This window comes from Lissotriton helveticus, chromosome 1_2 (assembly GCF_964261635.1).
Source record: "Lissotriton helveticus chromosome 1_2, aLisHel1.1, whole genome shotgun sequence".
Classification (NCBI taxonomy): Eukaryota; Metazoa; Chordata; class Amphibia; order Caudata; family Salamandridae; genus Lissotriton; species Lissotriton helveticus.
This window is the reverse complement of record NC_136058.1, coordinates 33,667,175-33,686,367: the sequence shown is the minus strand read 5'-3', so window position 1 is coordinate 33,686,367 and position 19,193 is coordinate 33,667,175. Positions and strand designations below refer to the sequence as shown.

At 42.0% G+C, this 19,193-nt stretch overlaps 1 protein-coding gene across 1 annotated transcript in view; it reads left to right on the top strand.

Annotated features, from left to right (window-relative positions):
- The window catches only part of RABGGTB (Rab geranylgeranyltransferase subunit beta), a 166,080-nt gene extending 147,838 nt beyond the window's left edge, over positions 1-18,242 (top strand). The window contains exon 9 of the mRNA XM_078668524.1: positions 16,800-18,242. Coding sequence (XP_078524650.1) covers positions 16,800-16,940 — 141 coding nt within the window. The 3' untranslated portion in view covers positions 16,941-18,242. The remainder of the gene's footprint in view (positions 1-16,799) is intronic.
- Positions 18,243-19,193: the final 951 nt, after the last annotated feature.

Here is a 19,193-nt window from a genome sequence, read left to right as displayed (position 1 = left end):
AAAAACCTGCATTCAAAAAGACAAAGCAGGCACCACAAACGGTAATGTATAGAGGAAGCTTAAAATGAGGAAAAAATAATCAAAAACTAATATTGTTCTCGATAATCTGATGAATACGTAAGCGCCTGTATAGATAGGAATGGCCCAAAAAGAGTCTGCTGCCTCTGAAGAGATTAGCGCAAATATGCTAAAATGGCGGCCGCAATGTCCAAATAGTAGACAGCATTTGTAATATAGCCAAGAATGGGAAATAAGTTAGATATCCATCAGGTTTGCTGAGATTTGTGAAGAGGCAACGCAGTAAATAGGGTGAGAAGAAGCATACCGGTAAGCTTGAAGTAGTTGAAAAACAGTTGCGAGAAGCACAGGCTCAGTGGCCATAAAATGGCGGCCGCCCGCGCCTCAGACCAGTCTGAATCACCGACAGATCAAATTCATCAAAGTATAGCACGAACACCTGCAAAAACCTGCTGATCGGTGCAGCACATCTTCCGACGATCACACAGATGGTTTCCTGCCTCGTAGACGCTGGAGGAGGCTCAAACGATTGAAGAGGTCCGCGACACCGCGGAGCTCACTCAGGATCCGCCATAGCTCTCCGGCGTGCAAGCCACGCCCCTTCTAGGATCATAATCCTAATGAAGGTTATTTCCATACATCCCGAGCAGTCATTTAATTAGTCTCTCTAGAGCTCCAAAATTTGCCTTTCTAGTACACAATTCATTCAAGTCCTCTTCCAGTTTGGAGTAGGTGTGTACCATCAACACTCCGAGTTCCACTGTTAGGACCTTTTCCCTGCACCACAGATCAAACACCCTTTACTTTCTTTCAATGAATAGCAATACTCCTTTTTGCTAACAGAAGGCCCAGGGCAGTCATTCATCAATTCAATACATTGTTTTCTTTGTGGGTGTTTGCTTAATGTCTAGCTTAATCATTTGCAATTTACTTGTGCAGTTGTATGACCATTTGACATAGAATACCAGCTCAGCTCTACAGGAACAGATCATGTAAATCCAATCTGCCATCTCCAACTTATATATTGGGTGGCTTCCTGGTACCATGCTGTCTATTTAGTGTAAAACGGTAGGATGAGATATGTTCAGCCAAAACAATTAATTTTCATGCAGCAAAATCAGACATGACTGTAACCTTATTTTGTATGTAACTTCTCCCTACCCAATTCATCATCAATCAACTGTTTTCTAGCGTGCTTTTTATTTTGAGTAAACTATGAGCTTTCACCTCAGAGCCACAGTGGTCTTTAAAGAGATGACAGATCTCCCTCACTGAGCTCGAAAATGGAAGCTCTTCAAGCGTATCAAATCGTGGAGGTCTACACGTGAGTCCCTCCCATGTAACCAGAGCTTCCCTCAACAGTCATGCATACAATGAAAACTGCCCTCTTAGAATCATTGCATATATTGCCCTTTTGTTTTTCTGTGTATTTAATGTATCCAATAAAACCCAATAAACTGTTTTTTGTTTTTTTAAACGGTCTTCCTCAAACTCCAATCTTTATTCAAGCTATTTCAAAGGTGCAGAGTAGCTAGCCATTGCATACATCACCCATTCACTTACATCCACTCTAAATCCAACCAATACGTTTTTAGCCCCACAGTGTGGTCAGTCTGTTAAATGGGATCTTTGTAACAATCTTTGTGGATACCCAGTGCCAGATTTGTGATATCAGAGAGACTAGGTAGTAGACCGATTTCTCTTTTGTCCGAGCGAGGAAAATGCAACGACATTTCATATGACTGACGGCATAGCTGAAAAGATGTAGTGCTTGTGATCTCCAGTCTGCAGTCAGGTTTATTTCTATGAATCCAGCCTGAACGACGGACCATCACTACAATGGCATGACACAGTAAAGATGGAGAGGAGATACGGTGATCTTGGTGATGCTTTCAGATATTATATGAAAAGTGTGATGCTTATGTGAACTGTTCGCATAACGCACACAAGCAATTACATTCTGGTTTCCCAAAGCAATGAGCATCCATTGGAACCGGGGCCCAACAGTGGAAGGAAAGAAAACATACTTGCGGTTTGGGGGCTAAGATCAGAGAAACCTGTTCAAGCGCTGACAAGGTGATGTGTAATGCAACCCAGGTGCATGAGATTTAAAAACTAGGATGTCTGATGAGGAACTGTGATGAGGTGACACAGTAACTTGACAGGTGAGAGGAACAGAACACTGGGAGAGGTGAGGAAGGGGTGTGGTGCACGTACACTAATTTGATGACACAAGAACTTCATTACTCCAGACAAAATTCTTAACACAATTGCCTAGGAGTACTGCACCTCTACCTACCGAGTGATAAGATGGAAAGTGAAATGTAAAACATTCTATGTTGCACTCCATTTCCTGTAAAATTATACGATAATGAAAGCACATGCACTTTTCTTCTCCTGACAAACATAGCCCCCAATTTAAAGGGACAAAAAGTGAGTACACTAAAGTAGATTTTCCGAGTTTGACTGAATAAAGTAAAAGTCTTGCAAAGTCATGGAATTCCAATAACGTGTCCGTTATTTAGAATTTAAGAGGGAAGGACCCGTAGAATTGGTGTGCCAGAATGGGCTGAAGGACTTCATGTTGAACTATTTTTTAAACCGTGATTTCAGACCACTGTCATTCCATATGGAGACAGCAACTTTTTCCTCAAAGTGAAGAAAAACACTGGGAGTGCTGAACTTTCCTGTTAAATGTTATGTTATGTTAAAAAAAATGTTATAGCGCAACTAACACCTGAAGGTTTCTTGGCGCTTGTGCTGAGGAAACAGAGAAAAGAGAGAAGAAGGTGAAGGTCAGGACTAATTGTAAGCTTCAGTAAACAGAAAAGTTTTAAGGAGAGATCTAAACCTAGTGTAGGGGAGGGACAACCTTAGAGAGAGGGGAAGGGCGTTCCAGAAGGAAGGGGCTAAGAAGGAGAACCTGAGACCGCCATGTTTCTTCCTCTTGAATCTAGGGACTGATAGCATAGCCAATTGAGACGAACGAAGGTTGCGTGAAGGGAGATAAGGGTGGAGGAGGGAGGAAATGAAAGAGGGGCCTCCACCAGCAAGGGATTTAAAAATTATACAGCCCAGTTTGAACTTACAGCGTGCGGTGACCGGGAGCCAATGGAGACTTTTCAAAAGGGGACGGACGTGTTGATACCTGGGTTGGCGGAAAATGAGAAGGGCGGCCTGGTTTTGGATCTGCTGAAGTCTCTTGGCTTGATAGTCAGGAATGCCTACATAAAGCGCGTTTGCATAATCGAGTCTTGAAATGACTAGCGCTAACAGCACCAAGATGAGGGCTTCTGTTGTAAGGAGGCGGGAGATCTTTCGTATCTTCCTAAGCTGGAAGTGACTAGAGGAAACTACCGCACTGATCTGAGTTTTCATAGAGAGATCAGCACTAATGATAACCCCCAGGCTTTTAGCCGAGCTCACTGGGCGAGGGGGGCTGCCCAGATTAGCCGGCCAAAAAGAGGGTTGCCAAGGATTGGAGGGACCCCCGACAAGAACCAACTCGGTCTTGTCGGGGTTGAGCTTAAGATGGTTAAGGCTCATCCAATCACTTATGAAACAAAGGGTGGTTTGAAAGGTGGAAATAGATTCATCCGATGTGTCGATGGTGAAGACCAGTTGAATGTCATCCGCGTAATTAAACGCGGTGACATTCAACCTACGGAGAGAACGGATCAAAGGGGCCAGGTATAAATTAAAAAGGAGTGGGGACAAAGAGGAACCCTGCGGGACACCACAGGTCAGCCCGACCTGGTCTGCTGAAAACTGGGACAGTCTTAACCGCCTGTTGGCGGTCAGACAGGAAAGAGCGAACCCAGTCCAGAGCGGTGCCCTGGATGCCGGCCTCTCCGACATGGTCGACCAGGATATTGTGGTCGACCGTGTCGAAGGCGGCCGACAAATCCAGAAGCACCAAGGCCTGACAGATGTTCGCGTCGGCCCCTCTGCGTAGTTCCTCCATAACAGAGAGTATAACTGCCTCTGTGGAGTGCGCAGGTCTGAACCCGGCCTGCTGGGAGTCCACAAAACAAGATTCCTCAATAAATGAACCAGGAATATGAGTAACATGTGACTCCAAAACCTTGCTGAGAAAAGGGAGAAGGGATATGGGGCGAAAGTTGCTCATGATGGAGGGGTCTGCCGAGTTTTTTTTTAAGATGGCCACTACCTCTGCCTGCTTAAAAGAGCGAGGGACCTCACCCATGGCAAGAGAGTTGTTCAAGAGGGCCAGGGGGGGTTCAGGGCAGACAGTGAAGGCTTCACGGAGAACAGTAGGAGGGCAGCAGTCGCTGGGTGAACCAGAGGAGACTTTATGCAGGAGGGCAAGAAAGCCTTCCATCGACATGAGAGGGATCTGAGTTAGGATATGAAAATCTGGTAAAGGGCAAAAGGCGACAGATTGAAGAGGAGCGAGCATGATTTGAGCAGGGATACTGTTTTTAATCTTAACTATTTTATCAATGAAAAATTGGTTGAGGGAGTCACAGAGCTACTGGGAGGGAAGGGGTGCGATAGTAACTCTTTCCGGGTTGGACAGCTCCTCAACTATTGAGAAGATATCCTTGGATTTGTTACCAGAGTCCAGAATTTTTTGGGAGAAGTATAAGGACTTAGCTAAGGATATGGCTGACTTGTACTCTTTGAGTCGAGTGGAGAATATCAATTTAGTTTCTGGGGAGTAGCCCCGGCGCCAGCGCCGTTCGGCTTGTCAGAGCCCAAGTTTCAGGGCTCTAAAGTCGTCGGTGAACCATCTTTGGGCGTCGTGACGGCGCCTGGCTCTAACCAGTTTTAGAGGCGCCACTGAATTAGATGCCGCAGTAAGCCAGAGAGTCAGAGCCTGGGCTTGTGAGTCAATAGGCCCGGTACTGGGAGGGACAGATGTGTTAAGTAAAGTGGTAAAATTATTCGGGTCAGCCCTATTCCAGTTGCGAGCAGAGAAGTTGGTTTCTATTAAATGAATAACAGGGGAGGGCATAGCCAAGGTAAACGTGATCATGGAGTGATCTGACCAGAGACAGGGAAGAACAAGAGGAGTGGAGATGTCCAGGCAAGAGGTCCAGACCTGGTCCAGAATATGGCCTTTAGTGTGGGTAGGTGAGAGTATGTGCTGGGTGCAGTTCAAGCCTAACATAAGGTCAGAAAAGGCATGCGAACAGGGGGTTTCATGAGCATCAAAGGGCCAATAGTTAAAGTCGCCAAGGACCAAGATATTGGCGTTGTTAATGGCGAGTTGAGAGATGAGGTCGCCAAACTGGGCCGCAAAGCAGGGCATAGGTTGGGGAGGGCGATAGACCAGAACACATATAAGGGACGAGCCTGACTGCTCCGATCTAAGCACCAAGCAGTCTGTCATAGGAATGCGAGTGGTGACCAATGAAGAAAATCGGATCGGGTGCCTGATAATGGCTGCAACACCACCGCCTATTTTGCCTGAGGGGCGATTAACATGAAGAATATAATAGCCCGGCGGGATTGCAGCCAGGATGTCGGGGGAAGAGTCTTCTGTAAGCCAGGTCTCGGTAAGAAATAAAATATCTGGTTGCACGGACCCTAGAAGATGGAAAATGTCCAGTTGATGGCTGACCAGAGAGCGAGTGTTTAGATAAATCACTGATAGATTAAAATTACGACACCTGCCAGGTGGAAGGGAGCTAAACCTAGAGACCGGAGCGGCCGGTCTAGTGACGCCTGAGAGATAAGTAATCTCAGGGAAGACCGATCTAGTCGTAAGCAGACCCAGTGAGGCAAGCCTAGCGGAGGGCTCGGGGGGGGGAAGCTTAGGATCATGGAGATGAACAAGGGCAGAACGGGTATATATAAAAGGACGGGCAGAGTGACATGCCCCTTGCCCCGGTCGGCCGCGGACGGGCGCAGACGGGCTTAACTCTGGCGCAACTCCGGCGCGCCGTCGTCGCGCCCGCTGCGCTCGTCCGCTGCGCTGACACATGGGGTCTGTTTAAATAGGGGAGGATCTCGGGGGGTGTGGCGATGATGTCACTCGCCTGACCAACCCAGCCCAAGATGGCGCCCCCGGCCGCCGAGAGCCCGCCGATGTAATCAGCACCCAGCCGACCGCCGGTGCTCCCAGGGAGTGAGAAGGAGGTGAGTGAGTGTCCTGTTGAGCTTTGACAGTTCCAGGAAAGAATTAGGGCGAAGAAAAAATTTTCCCAATTTAAAAGCGCGCCTCTGCTATTATTTCAGCAGAGCGCGTGTAGAGCAAAGTACAATTGTCCAAGCACATTAAAAGTCTTCCGCTGTTCCTTCAGCAACAGGCGTGGACCCCGTGCCACCGGGTCGCCAGCCTGCTTATCCCTTATGTTATCTTTCCAGGCAAAACTGCGAGTGATCACAAATGACAAAAATATCTTTCCCATGTGGCATTCAGATATGTTTAGGTGTGTATCGACCACAACAGCATTTCTACATCCTCAACAATTGCAAAGCTATATACATTTTGGAAGGCATCAACAAAAGTTCAGACATAAAATAGAAGACAAACCGTCTGGTTTACAATATTCATTAATGTGACCACATATCAAATATACTAACATACACAAAGGGAAAAAGATAAGTGAAGGGTACTAACTTTGAACCAGTAATAAGTTAGCCCTCATAAGTAAATTTGATTGGCAGATGATGGTGCCATGTTAAAAGGAAATATTAAAACAGTCTTTCTGATATAATGTATGTTATTAAAGTAAGTAAATGGTACCAACGAATAAAATGTGGTATTTTGTACTAGGGTGGCATAGTCCTTTTTGAAGTCCCTGTGTAGCCCTTCAATGAAAATGTCTATTAAATAACATGATTACTGCTTGGAGCTTATAAACACTCCACCAAACATTCCTCCAAGAGCACATACAATGTCACCGGAACATCTCACTCTCTTAAAGCTAGAGGTTCTATCTCTGTTGCAAAAGCACACTGTAGAACCTGTTCTGTTAATACACCAATGGACGGGAGTATACTCTCTGTATTTCCTAAGCCTCAAAAAGGACGGCTCTCTCAGGCCTATACTAGACCTCAGACAGCTGAACCTCTACATACAGTCAGACCACTTCCACATGGTCAAACTCCAACAGGTGCTCCCTCTACTTCAGCAAGGCGACTTTCTATCCACTCTGTCTAAATAGCACCTATTTCCCTATTCCTATTCACCCGGCTCACAGAAAATATCTAAAGTTTTTAGTGGACGGACAACATTATCAATTCAAAGTTCCCCCATTCGGAGTAATTACAGCACCCAGAGTTTTCACCAAATGCTTCGCAGTTGTCGCAGCTCCTCTAAGATTCATTCATGTCTTCCCCTACTTAAACGACTAGCTAATAAAAGCCAGATAACAACAAAGCTACATACATCACACTCTAAAGACAGTCCAACTGCTTCACGACTTATAGGTTCACAGTAAACCTCGCAAAGTCTCACCTCCAACCGTCCAACACGCAAGTGTATCTAGGAGCGACAATAAACACTTGCAAAGCTTTAGCTTACACCAACCCAGTCAGGATTCACAACATGCAAGCCCTAATGTCTCAATTTCAGCCTCAACACTCACTACCAGCCAGTGTGTTCATGCAACTAATGGGAATGATGGCTTCTTGCATTTTATTCATTCCATATGCAAGACTCCAAATGTGTCCCCTACAGGAATGCGTGGTCCGTCATTGGAACCAGGCTTAAGGTCAGTTATCAGATCTGGTGTTGATAGATGGCTGTACTCATCGCTCTCTGCAGTGGTGGAACATAAAAAAACCTTTCCAATGGACAGCCATTTCTCGATCCTGTTCCACAGATAGTGATAACAGCAGACGCATCCCTTACGGGTTGGGGAGCACACATGGGAAAACATAACATTCAGGGCATGTGGACTCTACAACAAAAACAACTCCATATAAACCACTTGAATTGCTAGCAGTTTTTCTAGCTTTGAAATACTTTCAATTTCATCTAGGAGGCAAAGCTGTCCTGGTCCGCACAGACAACATGACAGCTATGTACTACATACAAAAACAGGGAGGGACTCATTCTCTACAGCTGTCGCAGTTAGCGCAGAGCATCTGGGGATGGGCCATACCGCAAAACATATATCTCCTTGCGGAACATCTTCCAGGAGTACACCACAACCAAGTGGCGGATCTGCTCAGTCTTCAACAACAGCAGATACATGAATGGGAACTTCACCCTCAAGTTCTCCTGCCGTTCTTCCAAACGTGGGTTTCCCAGACATAGACCTGTTGGCCACCCACCAAAATGCAAAATGCCCAAACTTTGTGTCCAGACATCTACACCCCTTGTCCAAAAGCAATGCACTATGGATGAATTAGTCAGGGATATTTGCTTACGCTTTTCCGCCTCTCCCACTCTTTCCATTAGTGGCTCGGAAACTCCATCAACACTCCCTGACACTTATCCCAGTTGCTCCAACATGGGCCCGACAACACTGGTTTACAACCCTGCTGGAATTCTAAGTAGTACCCCACCAAAAACTAAACGTCTCCAAGTTCCTAACTCAGAACCATGGAGAGATAAGACATCCTGATCCCAATCCGCTCAATCTTGCGATTTGGCACCTGAAGTCCTACAATTAGGCTACTGTAATCTTCTGCGAGACTGTATCAACGTTATCAAAGAGGCTAAACATCCTACCACAAGACAATTTTACGCAGCAAAGTGGAAGAGATTTGTTGTCTATTGCAATAACAACTGCATTAATCCACTAAATGCTTCAATACAAAACATCATTTGTTATTTATTACACCTGCATCATTCTAATTAAGCGTACACATCCATACTGTTACATCTCGCTGCAACAGCTGCATATCTGCAAAATAGACAGCACTTGTCTCTTTTTAGAGTGCCAGCTATTAAGGCTTTTATAGAAGGACTCAAAAGACTCATTCCTCCCGGACTTCCACCTTCTCCGATTATGGAACCTTATTATAGTCCTTACAAGACTCATGGGCCCACCATTTGAGCCATTGCACAAGTGCGAAATACAATTTCTTACCTGGAAAGTAGCCTTCGTTGTAGCCATCACTTCTCTAAGGAGAGTGGGTGAGCATCAGGCATTAACCATAGAGGAGCCATTTTTGCAAGTACACCAAAGCAAAGTGGTCCATAGGACTAACCCCAATTCTTACCTAAAGTAATCTCTGCCTTTTACATCAACCAGTCTGTTGAGTTGCCTGTCTTTTTCCCTCAACTAGATTCAGTGGCAGACGTGCCCTACACACATTAGATGTAAAAAGAGCACTGCTTTATTACATAGAAAGAAGAAGCCCTTTAGGGAAATTAAACAACGTTGTGGCTTTTGATCCACCACATAAAGGCAATCCTATTTCAAAATCGGGCATTGCAAGGTGGATAGTTAAGTGCATCCAAATATGCCACCGCAAAGCTAAAAGCACGGTAACAATTCCCCGTAAGGTGCATTCTACATGCAAATTAGGGGCCTCTATGGCTTTATTAGGAAATATACCCATAGACGACATCTGCAAAGCTGCAACATAGTCTATACCACACACATTCACAAAACACTATTGTGTGGATGTGTTAGCAAAACAGGCTAGTGTGGGCTAGGCAGTTTTAAGAACACCATTTCAAACCACTGTAACAGCTACAGGTTAGCCACTGCTTTCAAAGAGCTGCTTTATAGTCTACGCTAAAGCATTTGATCTACAGCTCGTATGCCTGGAACGGAAAATGCTACTTACCCAGTATGCATCTGTTATTGGCATATAGAGCTATAGAGTCATATGCGCCCACCCACCTCCCCGGGTACCTTTACGTGTTGCAATAATATCTTACTTAGATACAATCTACATGGACATCTATTTTCTTACTTCACTAACTCCATCATCACCCTTTATGGCAGGATGGAGTTGATGCCCATGCGCACTATCACCTAAAGGAAGAGTCACCTACCTCGTGACTACAAGACTTCTTTGAACAAAAACAAAGTACAAACATCTGGACCCAACACCAGATGGCGATCTATGCTAAAGCATCTGACTCTACAGCTCTATATGCCAAAAACAGATGCATACTGGGGAAGTAGCATTTTCCTTTTTGTTTTTGGGCCACTCGTGAGATCTACGGATCACTTGTGGGGCTCAGTGCATCCCCTGTTTGACTCCGCGGGAGATCTGTGGATCTAGTGAGGCTCAAAAAAAAAGGGGGTGTTTGAGCCGCACTAGATCCACTCTCGAAAGCCACTCCCTCTCGAAAGCCACTCATATGCAGATAGATACTGTCACACTGACTCACCTACCCATACAGAGATTCACCAATTCACAAACCGATTCAGAAACTCATGAACACTAATACCTGTATAGGCAATGTTACTTACCCACTGAGATACTTGCACATCCACTCACAGACCCACTCGGAGACTCATGTACTCACTTACAGTCCCACTCACAGACTCTCACCCTCTCAGACACTCATGCACCCACTCACAGACCCACTCATACACTGACAGTGACTCAGACTCATGGAAGGACTTACAAACCCACTCAGACACCCTCACATCTACTCACAGACCCACTCAGAGACTCATGCACCTACTCCGACCCACTCACACTTGTGCACTCACTCACGGACTGACTCCCACACACATAGAGGCACTCGCAAACCCACTCAGACATTCACTTAAATACTCATGCACCCACTCACACACCCAGTGAGACACTTATGCAGCCACTCCCAGGACCACTCAGACACTCACCCATTGAGACATTCAGGCACTCACACATCCACTGAGACACTCAAAGGTTTCAGGTTACAGTTAGACAATACAATTAAAAATCTTACAAATTCAGTCAAAAAACAAAGGTTACAGGGACATCCTAGTTAGGCTCTGATTTCACTCATACAAAACCAACAAATAGAAATTCAGCAGTTCTAGTTACATGAGCTAACTAGAACTTGTGTCTCTGCAATGCACTGCTTATGACCTCGCAAATTACATCACTTAGGACATGGTCACTGAGGACATCTCAAATTGCATCCCTGATGATATCGTCCACAGAACCACTCTCACCCCCATAGTGCCTCTCCTACCCCCATGCAATCCCTCATATACCCATACCAGTTCTCGCCCAACCAATCACTCATCCATGCAGCCACACACACACACCAACTTACTGATACAGCCACTTGCTCACCAATACAGCCACTCACACACCCATACAGCTACTCACATAGCCACTGAGACATCTATATAGTCACTCACACACTGATAGCCACAGCCACTCAGTTGAGATATGTTGAAAATAGTATGACTAATTACTAGTACAGAAAGAATAGTAATTTAACTCATGTTGTAGCTTAGTATATACCTTTAAGTCTCGAATGTTTACGAAACGCACTCATGACATGTCATCAGTGATGTCATTCGAGAAATCGGTGATTTCACTGATCATGTCATTAGTGATGTAATATGTGAGGTCAAAAGTAGTGCATTAAGGGGGTGCAAGTTATAGTTAGCTCAGGTAAAAGTATAACTGCCGAATTTCTATGGTTTTGTATGAGAGAAATCTGAGCCTAACTATAACGTCCCTGTAACCTTTGATTTTTTTCTATGTATGTATGTGTATTTATATATTTATTATCTAGTGGCAGTCACCAGTAGATAGCTATAGTTAGGACCTAGTTTACATAGGAAAAGGGTTTTTTCTTTTCCCAATAACTTTGGTGCCAGTTGAAGAATCTTCGCGAAATTTTCAAAACTTGTGGCCCGCTCTGGTCAACTCCTATCCTAAAAGTTTTCGGGTGATTCGGTAAGTAGGGGCTGAGAAAAAAGGGGGGGGGTCCCAAAACCTGTTTTCTCCATGTTATTTTTCATAGGAAACTTTAGACACAGCTACAGCCCGAACTGCTGAACGGAATTACCAAATTTGGCAAAAAGGTAGCCCTTGTTTCAGAAAGAACTCTTTTTGTTAAATGGTGTAAATTCGCTCAGTAGTTCCTGGGAAATTAAAAAAAAGAGGTTGGTAAATGATTTTCCCATAGGTAACTTTAGACACGGCTACAGCTCGAAATGCTGAACGGAATGACACCAAATTTGGCAAAAAGGTAGTGCTTGGTTCAAAAAGTGCCCTTTTTTTTTGTATAGTTTAAATTTGTTCAGTAGTTGCTGAGAAAATAAAAAAAATGTAACGTTTTGATATTTAGAGGCGCAGTGGATCCGTGGACCCTCCCGACCACGAGCTTTATTCTAATTGGCTGTCAACACTCCAAACCAGGAAGTTTTTGCAGCCATCTTGGGACTCGGTAGAACCAAATCACAAGAAAACAGGGAAACAAAGGTGAAAAAAAGAAAAGTGTGTAGGGTAGGAACACCCTGACCCCCCCTTAGCCTGCTTGGAGGGTCCCACAAGGACCCCCAGGGCCAAAAAAAGCATTTTTTTTACAAAACACAAATCGGTGATTTGTGAGTATGAGTGATGTAATAAGTGACGTCATCAGTAGTGCATTGCGGGGGCGCAAGTTATAGTTAGCTGAACTAACTATAACGGGGGAATTTCTATGGTTTTGTAAGTGTGAAATGTCCAACTAACTATAATGCCCCAAAACCTATGGTTTTTTCAGTGAATTTCAAAGGTTTTTTAAATGCTAATTTCTAACTATAACATGCCTGAAACCTATGTTTTTTGCAGTGAATATATATTTATATAGAGAGATTTTGTACTAGCCTTTGAATCATTGTTGCACTCAATTGCAAGTGTATAAGTGAGGTTTTGCCAAAATCGACCTCGAAGACCAGTATGAAAGAGAAAAGGTGCAATTACGATACATTTTGGGAACTGGAGTCCCCACATGTAATGTGATGGTTTGTAAAGTTATTGGCAACAAAGGGAAACATGGATAAAGTGCCAAGTGCCACTTTGGGGGTTTACAGAAACCTTAGAGAAGAACTTGTACTTGCCTTTCTTACACCACCTACTAATGGCGATTTAAAGAACATTTATGAACTGCACCATTAACTGGGATAATGGACGGTGTCCTCCTTTGATGTCCAATTAGCCACGTTACTTAAGAACAAACTAACCCACTGACAAAAACAGCAAGGAGCATATGATTAAGGGTCGTTGACTCGAAATGCATAATGCCAGTCTTGAAGTAAAGAATCTTTTTTTTAAGCATGTTTGGTGTGGCCCGTGCTGCGTTTTCGAAGGAACGCTGTTCTTTTGGATATATATATATATATTTATATATATATAATATATCCTGTTACTACTCCACGTGCATTCATGCACAGACAGGATACGGACAACTTAATGTGCTGGTGCTCAAGTAAATACTTTTATTGAAGTTTTCAGTGAGAGTCCACCTTGACGCGTTTCGGCCCCTTCTGTGGCCTGGGTCACATGATAACGCTACGTGCTTAGTGGGTTTGAAAAGAAAACATCACGTCACATGACACATTTCCGGAGCACTAATGGAAATAAAGAACATACTCTGCGGCACAACTAGTGCATATGGTCTGCAGTACATTGGTTTTGTATTTGCTTCAGGTACATCTAATTAGCTGATGAATGTTATTATAAAAATAGTATAATGCATCACTACTTTGCAGTTTAGAGTAAGTTATAGTTAAAAATGTGCATAGACAGTAGATAATACGTGTGCAATTTGTCAAAGCCCATACGTCGACTTGGTGGTGTAGAAAATTTCGGCATTTCAATTAACATAGCTCATTGCTCAAAATGTGGAAGTTAAACATTTAAACAACATCATATGTTCTGTACAAATACTGCTAATAGCGTGGGTGTCTATTAGCCTCTACTGTCCACATTTAGAACTTAGAGCGCCTCTAAGTATTGGTACATGTCTAAATAATCAACTTGATCTAAATTTATATTATAAACTAACAGCAATTAAAGTGCATAGCAAATTATAAAAACAACAAAGTTCTTTTCTTGCTAAAAAGTTATGTAGATGTACCCTACTGTAAAAGTACAATGACAATGTGCTTAAAATTCGTGTTGATGAATAAATATATAAATAATTGTTTGCTACAAATACTGCTTGTGCAAATTTGCTTTGATAACTGCATATATAGACCTTGTAAATTGTATTAAATGTATTCACTGCCGCCAATTAATACTCCATAGTGCAAATTTGATCGTGCAAATCGATGCAAAAGTGCAAACAGTGCATGTGTCTAAAGTGCCATTATAGTGGAAGTAAACTGTAAATGTGGAAACTAATCTAATACTCCTATGTATAAAGTAAATACATTATCTTGCGGCATAAAATACAAAGCCGAAAGAACGCCTAGTGTTAAAATATTTCAATTACATTAAGTCATGTTGTGGGAGCCCCCTTAAAAAATACATATATAAAAACAATGTATATATGTACTACTAAACATGTCTAGACATCTAGATCACTTATTCATTTGGTGTAAACTAAAATAGTATATAATGAATAATCACAGGTAGTTATTGTAGTTCTGTTACCGGTAATTGTGCAGATCTTCTCCTATATTAAGACCTTGAGGGGACTTGGTATCGAGGTCAACAATATATCTCGACTCTAATTGTCAAAGCTTTTTTCTGTATTCCGCCCTCTTTTATTGGCTGGAACCGCATCGATAACAAAATATTGAAGACAGTTGAAGTTGTTGTCATGTTCCAGTTTAAAATGCCTAGCTACTGTGTAAGCTGTGTCTGAATTAACTATAGCACAAAGGGGCTGTAGTATACGCATATACACCTGAAATTTTGTACTGCCTATGTACGGCAACCCACATTTTCATTTCAGTACATAAACGGCATACTCTGTTCTACAGGTAAAGTAACCTCTAAGTTCGATATTGGTATTAGAGAATGTCGTGAAGTATGTTGTGGTGTTAGTGCCAAGTTTACACGCACGACAAGTGCTACACTTGTAGAAGCCCTTTTTGGGTGACAACCGGCATGTTTTGTTGTTGAGCTCCGGACTGGTTGTGACGAGGTCATTGAGCATGGAGTATGCTTTTCTAAAGGTATAGGTAGGTTTGGCTGGGAGAGTTTGTTTCAAAATAGTATCAGTAAGAACAGTTGGTCATTGCTTATTGACAATTATTTGATTTTGTTAGCCTGTTTACTAAGGTTGTTAATAAGTCTACACTGTATATTATCATTATCAGTAGTAGCTATAGTTTGGCTATCATTCTTGCCTGCTCCTTCGCTATTACATTCAAGGATCCCCTGTCTATCTTTATTGTTAGCTTTCCTTATTGCTACATCCAGTTTTAGCATTGTACCCTCGTTCAAGGAACCTATTTTTGGCTTCCATCTGATGATAGTAGACATCTTCCTTAGAGCTACATGCTCTCCGAATATGGAGGAATTCGCTGTAAGGAATGCTAGCAATTGTGTGCTGCTGATGAAAACTGTTTGCATGTCGCACTGTATTGACTGCTGTAGGTTTTCTACACAGGCTAGTTTCGATTTTACCTTGCTTAATGTACACTGTGATGTCTAAAAAAAAAATGGTAGTGGCCTTATCAATGTGTGCAGTAAAATGTAAGTTCATATTATTCACATGTATGCTGTTCACAAAATTCTCCACTTATGTATATATGTGTATGTATATTTTCACAGAAAAAAAGGTTAAAGAGACATAGTTATGTTAAATTGTGAGTTAAAAATAAATGTTTTAAACTAACAAAACCACTAAAATTAGCCAGTTATTGTTATCTGAAGTATCTAGAACACACGTCCTCGCCATGCACAGTGTTAACAGTGATGTAATTTTAGATGTCATTAGGGATGTTATCAATGCAGTTATTGAACATGTCATGAGTGTGCCATTGAATAAGTGATTTTGGCCCTGGGAGGTTCCCCCTGCTGCCTCCAACCCTATCCCCAAGCAGTATTTGGGGTTTTGGGTATCCCTATCCTGCCCCTTTTTTAAAATATTTTTTTAATACATTTTCATGACAGTGGGACTGAGTCCCCAAGTCCTAAAATGGCTGCTGCACAATATCTTTGTTGATGTTATGGCAGCCAATCAGATCTAATCCCGATCTTTTCGGTCCACGCATCCTCAGTAGCCTGAAATATTTGTACATTTTTAACCTTAATTTCTTAAAAACTACTGAACGAATTTACACCAAACCACAAAAAGTATTATTTCTGAGTAAAGCTCTAGGTTTCTACCTGATTTGGTGTTCTCACATTCAGCTGTTATGTATGATGATCCTCTGGGACATTGCATTTGGAAAATGGGTTTTGAAATGCCCCTTTTTTCGGCCTCTGTTTGATGAATCACCCCAAAACTTTACAGGAAGGTGCTGAGGTGGATGAGACTTTTGTTTTATGATGATTTGTCAAACGGTGCTAAAGTTATTAGCAAACCAAACAAAAACTAGAACTACGGATATATATATATATATCTTACCTGCCTTTCAACAGTACTGCTACTGTTTACATATGTTAAATCACTGCTGACTACAAATGCCCTACGCTTATACTGGCACACAACACAAATATGCCTCACTAGTTTTATGTAATGTCTTACCTCTTTCTCCTACAAATGTTCTGCGTGTTCTGTTGCTATCTTGTTAGCTTCTGTTGTGAAGCCCTTAAAATAATAATAAAGATAAGTATCCTACTTTGGTGGAAATTGTTTGTTGGTATTCTCCCCTAATATCTTATCCAAAGAGATACGGGCAGGTGTGGGAGAGAAGTATGTGCTATGGAGTTGTTTGATATTAATGGGGTTAGAGGTGAGACAATTTAGGAATTTAAATGAAGTGTTTAAATCTGTTTTATTTGTGTTTTAGGTGGATCCATTTCACACATTATTTGGAATTGCTGGACTGTCTTTATTGGGAGAAGAAAGAGTTAAAGCAGTGAATCCTGTTTTTTGCATGCCTGAGGATGTACTACGAAAAATACATGTTCAACCAGAACTTGGAAGCTAGACTATTCACTGGAAAACAAAACATTGCTGTTCTATGATTTTATTTTTTGGAATAGTTTATTTTTAAGAGACTACTTGTTTCCCATGAAACAAAACAGGTGCATACTGGAACAAAAGAGTAATTGCACTATCAGCCCAATTTTAGGGTTGTGTTCGCGTGTTAATTTAAAACATCATGGCTGTATATTAAAGAATACTTTAAAACCAGATTTTGGAATTTCCAAAAATATACAATAATGTTCAGCATCATTAACCTAAATCTTGCCTAATATTAAAGAAAGCCAATTTGTATTCGTTTTTGGAAGTTGAATTAAATCTTGACTTGTATTTGTGCAAGAGAAATATGTTCAGTATAACAGGCACCCCTCTGAGTTTATTCTTAGAAAACAAACATTGGTACACATGAACTGTCTTAGCTAGGATTGAGGGCTTGATTTTAGGGTTTACCTGCAGGTTACTCCGTTATATCCCCTTATTACAAGTTCCATAGGATATAATGCATTTGTAACAAGGCGGACGGCATGTTTGTGACAAAGTAAACAGTCCTCCAAACTATATCAGGCACCTATCATGAACTCTAAACAATTATTTGAGCACCTGTTAAAAATAGAATTTCGGAAGCACCTGCAATTATGTGGAAAACATATAATCAAAATGAATTCCACGTGTCCTCTGCATTGTTTTTTTTTGTAATTGTCATGAATGCACTTGGATAAGTAAGATTACGCAGTCTCTACCAGGATATTATGCACATAGATTTTGTGTGAACGTTCTGTATACATTGTTGTATTACTATAAAAGCATTATGGATTACTTTCACAAGATAATAAGATTGCTAGTTGTAAGGCTTGCTTATCGGTGCATTATGGATAAATCCATAGTTTTGGAATAAGGTGTCATTAGTCAAGAGGCTGTAAATTGGGTAAATAATGTCTTTTTGAAGGTAGGCCGCTGGGGCCATGAGTTCCAAACTGTTACCTGGAATGTCTGTATCTAAGAAGTATTGAGATTGGGTCTCAACAAACTCAAGTGGTTGGCATTTCAGGTACGATTATAAGTGCTGAATAATGCTACAGTGTTACAGTGCAGCTTCTCAGTGCCTGGTGTCTTACAGTTGCTGCTTTCATGGAGCGCATGAAACTCAACATCAGCGACAAATCATTAAGAGAAAATAGGGTCCTGGGGTTCACATGAATATTCTTTGTGTAGTTTTCCAGAATTGTGACGAATAACAAATTAAACTCATGTTTGGACTGAATACTTGAAAGGCCATGGCAAAATAAAAAGCCCAGCTGTTATATGATATAGACTTTTGAAGGCTTTATTCAGAGGTAAGTGTTTTGTATTTTAACCTTTTCCTTTGACAGCAGTAGAATAGTTTAAAGAGCCAAAACGAACATTTCCTGTACTTTTATCATCATGCAAATTCCAACAGTCCTACTACAGCTAAGCGGGAAATATCAAGCAATGGATTTGCTCATGCAGAATTTGAACTTTTGATTTTAACATTTTAGTGCTAAAAAGAAAAGTGGCATGCCTGCTATTACAATCGGACAGTTTTACTTAGTGTGTCATTTATTTGAAGGTAAGCTGTTTGCTGTGTTTGGAATCTCCTGAGTTCTTTACTGGGGAAGAATATTTGTTGTAACTTGTAATGTGAAATAGCATGTATGTTTAGCAAGAACTCTATTTGTATTCCCCTCTTTCCTTTGCGTTCTGCTTTTGGCATGTTTAGGTTTTTCAAGGAGAGAATATGTAAAAAATGGAATTCTGTTGAGAAAAGAGCTGCTAGAAGAGCCGAAGGTCCTCCCACTGGGAGGACGTAGTAGAGCCCCCAGCAACCTCCCAATGGCTCTCAGGTGCCTAAGCATACCCGCGCCCTTGTTAAAGTACTGAAAGTCACATGGTGGTAGGAATTATTGACATCTTTTAGGCATGCATGTAATGACATTCATAGCTCTGTTCTCGTTAACATACTGGTCCTTGCTAATTGATGGTAATTTTTTACATTGCTTGCCCTCACAAAATTGTTGTATTTTTTTTGGGTGCACATTGTGGGCATGCATGACATGATATTCACTGTCCAGAAAATGGTTGTCCTGGCACGATGGTTGTGATATGTTTACTGGATTGTTTTTCAACATCACAGCCTGGTTTTAAGCTTTTTCGTTGCACGACATCCCAAGGACTTTGCCAGTGTGCCAACCATAGAAAAGAAAGTCAATTGGACCCACTGAGGGCTCCTTGAATGAGA